Source organism: Ascidiella aspersa, chromosome 4 (assembly GCF_963924565.1).
Source record: "Ascidiella aspersa chromosome 4, kaAscAspe10.2, whole genome shotgun sequence".
NCBI lineage: Eukaryota > Metazoa > Chordata > Ascidiacea > Phlebobranchia > Ascidiidae > Ascidiella > Ascidiella aspersa.
The window spans coordinates 8255327-8262541 of NC_139450.1; the positions used below are offsets into that span (position 1 = coordinate 8255327).

At 36.9% G+C, this 7215-nt stretch overlaps 2 protein-coding genes across 2 annotated transcripts; both read left to right on the plus strand.

Moving 5' to 3' along the window:
• The first annotated feature begins 287 nt into the window (after window positions 1–287).
• LOC146146975 (hsp70/Hsp90 co-chaperone CNS1 homolog) lies at window positions 288–1671 on the plus strand. Its single transcript, XM_083387720.1, has one exon. The coding sequence runs from the start codon at window positions 361–363 to the stop codon at window positions 1570–1572; it is 1212 nt and encodes a 403-aa protein (XP_083243846.1). The 5' UTR covers window positions 288–360; the 3' UTR covers window positions 1573–1671.
• Window positions 1672–1852: 181 nt separating this feature from the next.
• On the plus strand, window positions 1853–4432 carry LOC146146976 (CDK-activating kinase assembly factor MAT1-like). The gene is made up of 3 exons (XM_083387607.1): window positions 1853–2138; window positions 2506–2683; window positions 3038–4432. The coding sequence occupies exons 1-3, from the start codon at window positions 1940–1942 to the stop codon at window positions 3606–3608; spliced, it is 948 nt and encodes a 315-aa protein (XP_083243733.1). The 5' UTR covers window positions 1853–1939; the 3' UTR covers window positions 3609–4432.
• The last annotated feature ends 2783 nt before the right edge of the window (window positions 4433–7215 follow it).

Genomic DNA, 7215 nt, shown 5'->3' on the forward strand with positions numbered 1-7215 from the left:
AAGGTTGGGTTGAAATTAAAACACTTGGAAAGCCCTGATCTTTCAAGCCCATCGGGAAAGTATGGTAGACCTTGACGAGATCTCACAGGTGACCAGGTGCAAATAAGGTCAAAAGTGCACCCCGCCAATATAACATATTAGAAAACCAGGTGAATATTCATTTTCTAGGGGTGCAGGTCTAGTCTCTTATAAAAAAATTGTGGGTGAACTTGCCCCACTTTCCATAGTGACTTTCAGGGAAGAAATTATTAAAATATTACAATTTAGCCTTTTTCTATTACAAGGATTCCACTAATAATGTTTAGTACCAGGCATTGAAAGTGTATTTTTTGTCAATAATTTAGTAATTAAGTCTTGATCATGGCGGAAAAAAAAGCAAAAATGACTGATGAAGAGCGGAGGGTTCTTATTGATGAAATGAACAAAGAGACCGATGAGTATATTAAGGATTCACTTGAAAGGAGCAAAAATAAAGGCTATAAGTACGATGAAGGGTTTACGTCGGAGAACATTGATGATATCTTGGCCACACATCCGGCTTTTATGACTAAGGACCCAACCCCGGAACAAATTGAAAAAAGTCCGCTGTTGCAAGGATTACAATCTTTGCAGTATGAGGATCCAGATGATACACCTGAAGAAAAAGCTATTGCATACAAAAAGGATGGCAACTTCCAATTCAAATGCAAAAAATACAAGATGGCTTGTTTAGCTTACTCAGAAGCCCTGCGAAAAAAGTTTGATAATAATGAATTGCGGGCAGTTTTATTCACCAACAGGTCAGCTGCCAATTTTTACCTTCAAAACTTTAGGTCATCACTTCTGGATGCAAATCAAGCCGTTAAGCATAAACCAAATCACATTAAAGCTTTGGTGAAGTGTTGCCAATGTTGTCATGCTCTGAAGAGGTATGACCAAGCAATAACATGGTCTACAATTCTTTTGGATTTGGATGAAAAGCATGAACTTGCCTCCGAAATTCTTAGCGCAAGCAAAAATCTTTTACAAATTGAAAAGCGAGACCAAAGAAAGGCAAAGCTTCTGATGAAAAAGCGAATCGAAAACGAGGACAAGCTTCTAAAGGCCATCAGATCCCGAGGAATTTACCTTGTACTAAAAGAAAGAAAAGCAAATGACGACGATGATATAACCATGGACCGATTAACTTTGGATAGTCTTGAAAATCAGAGCAGTTCAAAGGCGAGTGTTTATTTGGACGAGGAAGGAAACCTGATATGGCCAGTGATGTTTTTGTACCCTGAATACAAAACCACCGATTTTGTTGAAAAGTGCAACGAAAATTGTTTGCTTCAAGAACTTTTGTCAGTTATGTTTGAAAATCAAGCGGATTGGGATAGAGATCATGACTACAAAATGGAAACAATTGAAGTTTACTTTGAAGGAGCAAGCGATATTCTTTATCATGTTGATATAAATAGTACTCTGTTGACAATTATTTCTAACAAAGATTTTCGAGTAAAAGCGGGAACACCAAATCTTTTCATACTATCCAATGCGTCCTCCTTTCACAAGCATTTTGTATCAAATTATGACAAAGTTGTTGATTTGTAAAAGCTACATCAAGGTGTAACCTGTGTTAAACAATGTTGCATTAATTTTTAAATGGTGCTATGTATAATGTATCCATAGGAAAAATTTAAAACTTTAGGTATTTTGGACTTTTTTGGACTTTTTTTTAGGATTTTTTTATCTTAATTTAATCTTACAATTTTATTTAAAGCCCAACACATGGATTTCTACTTTTTTAGGGAGAGACAAGACACACTTGTTGAGCAGCTTAATCTGTCTAATTTTTTACAAGTTTTATCATGTGTAATTTTGTAGACCATTTTGGTTCCAAATGCATAAAATTAATATGACTTTAATTAATCTTTGTAAAACTTGCAGACACAGGGATAGTTAAATTGTCAAAGCCACTATGGAGGAATTGTCCTGTCCAAGATGTCGAATGACGAAATACAGAAACCCGGCCCTACAGTTGATGATAAATGCTTGTGGACACCCTCTTTGCAAATCCTGTGTCGACGTTATTTTTGTGAGAGAGTCTGCCCCGTGTCCTGAATGTGGCCGCTCACTACGCCGAGGCGGCTTCAGAACTCAGCTGTTTGAAGACACAAGTAAGGAATTCCAATATTAAAAGCGGTAATATTGTGCGATTTGGACTTTTGTATTGTTATTATATTAAGTGCCCTATATGGATGATCTGCAAATAAGCTAACTTTTGAAATTTTAATCAGCCTAGCTTTGTAAAACGTTTTAAACATGTTTTTATTTTTAGCTTGTATTGTAATTTCTATAGCAAGTTAAAAAGTATGCTGTTAAACAACCTAATTTTTTCTTATATATATTTATTTTAAACTCCACTCTGGACCAATTGTTAAACTTCTATAAACTTGTTTTAATTAGACTTCAGTATTCAATATTCCAATATCCATGTACATCCAAGCAAAAAACATAACTACCTGCTACCATTTTATTGAACAGGAGTTGACAAGGAAGTAGACATAAGGAAGATGGTTATGAAAATCTACAACAAACTTGAATCTGATTTCGGTACTCTGCGAGAATACAATGACTACCTGGAGGAGGTTGAAGAAATTATTTGGGACTTAGAAATGGGGAGGAACGAAAAAGAAACAAAAGAAAAAATGGCTGAATATAAGTGCGTTGTTCTGTGGGTCGCGATTAATTCAACAATCCTCAAAATTCACCATAATCAAAAAACAAAAAAATATTTAATAGTGTTTTGGCTTTATTTAGGTGTAGTCTACTTTGATAGCTTTTTTCTTGTCATTTTCTTGTCACAACCACAAACCGATATATATGACTATTTATAAGTATGCATGTCATTTACCATGGAACGTGCGATAAAATAGCTTGTTTAATTTCTCAAACCTTCGATCCTGTAAACATCAATACAAATCCCATGAACTGTTTGCTTGAAAAAAAGCCGATTTAATGATCGCCTATATATCGCTCATCAGATTGTTTTAATTCAATGTGTGTCATTTTCCAGGCAAAACAATGAGGCAGTCATCCGTCGCAACCAAGTTCGCTTCAACCAGGAGCGAGCGTTCTTTCGGGACTCCATGGCCCGCGAGGCCAAAGAGAAGCAAGTTCGCGCCCAAATGCAAACCAAGCTGGACAAAGAGGCGGCCGAGGCTCGTCGCAAAGTCGAAGAAGAATTCCTCCGCGATCTCAAGTCGAATTCGCACCTCACAGCAGAAGAACTACTGGAAAGAAGGCGCCAATTCGAAGCGGAACAGGACAGCAAGCTGCTGGAAGTAAAAACAGCCGATATCGACGCCTACGTACATTCCGACCCTATGGACTCGGAATCTACCGGTAGTGCTGTACAGCAGCCTACGCAGTTCGTTTACGAGGCTGCTACTGTCGATATTTCGGGCCCAGAACTTCCCGATTCCAGAGAGATTCGCGACAACGGTTACATGCGTAATATAAGGGAGGCCACGCTGCGCGACGTCGGCGGCGGCTACACCAGCCTTATGACGTGTCAAAGGGCCCTTTGTGACGCGTTCGGCGGCCTGTTCGCGACCCCGGAAAGCGCGGCAAACGGCGTTGTTTGATTTTTTGCGATTTGTTTTATATTGATTCTATAGTATTTATGAGATTAGACAGAAGATCGACTGGTAGCCCGATTGCATTCCAGTGCCTTCCCGCCCAAAATCTTTAGCGTGTGAAGTGCTTTTCCATAACCACGACAGTGGCGTCATTTTATGGAATGCAGTTAAGACTAACAATACGAACTTTTAACGATAATCTCATCACTTTAAGCAAATAAAAGTCGATTTCTAATACCTAGGCAAGTGGTTTTTCGTAAAGTTGGCCAGGGTTTTTTCAGCTTAAACTTCGCGGCACACTTTCAATAAAAACATACAACTAACATACCGGTACCTTTTATTAAAACAATGATCCGATCTACATGCCAAGACATTAGTTAATACCATGATATGATAAGCTATATAATAATGCTGTGCATACAAACCTCACCTGCTTGCTAACATGTAAAATAAATAGGTAAGTTATTTAACAATAAAAGAAATCCCGACAAATTTGAGTTGTGCGTTGCACTTCGTTTTTAAAAAACAGCAGGCACTTTTAGGTGTCATTCGATTAAATGTATATTAAAATTACAACTTTTTTTTCAGTTCTGGGTTTGTAACCACACAAAAAAATAAAACCTGGAATGCACCTTATTACACGGGAATAAGGTTTTGGTTTTGCATTTTGTATAACTGGAAAGTGTTACAGAAGTAGGCTACGGAATTTATAGGAAAACCCGCTTTATAAATCAAATAAAAAGTTTATGGTTTTATTCCACAAATAATCTATACAATACGGTCATGCATACTATAATAGGCCAAAGACTGATTTCGGGTCCATAAATTAACTGAAATCCGCCATTTGTGGTTTTCATTTCACGAAATACTGAGTTCCACTTATTTTTCAGTCGTAGAACAAAAGGTAGTACAATTGCCATTGTTGGTGTTTACTATTTATGTTGTAATACTTGATCAGTTGATCTGTGGTTTGTTGTTATTCTGTTTCAGTAAATCAGTAGGCCTATGTAACTTTACATTATTTTGGTAGTCCTATTTTTAAGCAGCCTCAGATAAGCAAGTAAATATTTCGCGGGTAATTACTAAGCGCCTAACATTGTTGCAGATTTAATTTTTTTGAGACAATTGTGTTTTTGTTCGACGTAATGCATCAGAAACAGTCTGTATGTCTAAAAAAACATTATTTCTGTTTAACCCAGTGAGCCATAGGCCTACATATATTTTGCGTGACAAAGCTAGTCGCGTTAAAAGAAAGACGGCTCTCTTGCATATATTTCAGTGTACCGTACTAACGTAAACAATTAAAAACTCACCAAATCTAGGCCGCTATTAAAATATATTAAGGCTTTCGCAACCCAAACTGAATGGTCCCGCGACCCAAGTTTGGGTTAAAGTTATGGTTTGAGTTTGAGTGTCCATTTATTTTTATTAGACATTGTTTGACTGAAGCTACACTTGATTCATAAATTGAAAAGTGTAATGGTGGCGTCATAAACACGACTGGTTCACTGCAGCAAAATCTGCGGTTGCTCTTGCTCCTTCTATACTGCTCAACTTATAGTTCATATTGCTTATTTCTTATGAAGCTTTTCTTTATCTCTACATTGTGATCCCCCAGACAACCCCTTTGGACCCCCATAGGGGTTACGTCCCCCAGGTTGGTGTCACAAATTTAATTACTGCAGCCCTTTCGTGCTAAAATAATGCGTTTGGCCGCGGGAATCGCCGTGTGTATGGGCTACCCGCCGACTTGGTTCCCTTTGGAATAGAACTTTCTGTGATTTTCGCAACCACAGTTTTTTAGCGCTGCGTGATTTCTACTGCGGTCGATTTCGTTTTTTATTGGGAGTGTTGGATCGCTATTCGTCGGGTGGATACTGAGAGAATCGGACACATTTTGAGAACGGTTTGCAATCTCGTGGTTAGAGACAAGCCTTATGCGAGCACTTGGTGTGCATTGGTGTTTGCCCTATTGTCCTATAATACCGTCCAATAAACGTCTTGCTCAAGAACTGAAGTTCAATCCTTATCCTTAGCTGCTACTTTGGGGATTGTTTCCCGATCTAGTCTGCGACAGTTAGAAACCACTACTTTAGATGTTACTTTATGACGTAATCTCTGAAAAAAATTAACAGCCATCCCTGAACAAAAATTCTGGCTCCGCGGGGGAAAGAAATGGAGACTAAGCTAAAATTAGTGTTCAACGAAAGCTTGCGGAATACCATAGGGTTCGACAGGTTGGCAAAGGCTGAAAATCACTGGTCATTAAGGAAGCAGTATTAAAGGAAGCAACTGGTAGAAAGCCTAATCTTGTTTAAAATGCCACGATTTTTATTCTTGCCACGAAATAAAAGTGGTCTGTTGTTATGATGGGTTGGCGTCGCGATGTTAATATTATGGTTTTATAAGAGGTATTTTAACGTTATTTGATATTGAAGAAAGTTGAACAATCCAGTAATACAAAATACTTTAAATGCTTTTTTTGGCTATTTATTGCGCGTTGAAAGACTTAGTATTATCTACCATTCTTAAATTATTACAAAAGTTACTTAAGCGTCCGTGTAAAAGAACAACTATTTAAAAAAAATATAGATGTAAAATTCACCTTTATTAGCGATGTAAGGCTAAAAATGCCAATACTAAAGCAAGCTACAATTGTAAGGCAGTAATATTAGTTGTTAGTAGGCCAGGTCATGACACTCAAACAGTCGGGACAGTCCGCTCAGTTTTAAAAACTCTTTCGCTTTGGAATTTATTTAGCCAGCATCATTCCTAACTCCACTAATATTGTAATTTTAACAGGATGTTGATGGTATGTTTAACCAACTTGCTTTTATTATTATGTGCTGAAGTTATTATTGCAGGTAGCATAAATAATAATCGGCCCAGTAAGTATCGTCATATCCAATAGTTCATTAATGGTAGGTAAAGGGTGTCATTTTACAGCGTATGTTTAGAGAAGATATATATTTTTTTCAGCTGTATGTGTACCACATTTTATAATGCAATTTGGCTCAAAAACACAAATTTCTTGCTCTCCAAATATAAAATTCTCATTTCAGACATAAATTTAATTCGGTACAAATAAACTCTATGTATACAGTTGTGAATTTAATTGCACATTCCCTTTGAGATTTGCCGACTGGCAACAATACTATGAAATAGAGTTTTTTAACTTCATTGAATACCTATTTAAATAATCCTAGATTCGCTAACTATTTGAAACTATCCTAGTTAAAATTGAAAAGAATATGATATGTCTATTGTTAGGTAAAACACAAAAAAATGAAGGTCTTAATACAAGCATATCTTTCGTAAGCAACAGGAAACAAAATGAGACTGGCTTGAAAGGACAAAAGTTTCCAGAGCGCTAAGATAATAACCAAGGAAATTGGCAATGTTGCGCTCCAAATAGGCCTATTGTCTTGTATTGGCATTGTATTGAGTAAAAACGAACGCGACGTTTACTTTACCCTAAATAACTGTTTAAGTGTCATGATTAGAAACAACAGTGGATGTTACTACACAGTTTTAAAGATCACTCTGTTTAGATTGTTATGTCTTGCAAAGTAAATTAAAAAATGTGAATTAAGGTTTTTTCTGTTAATCGAAG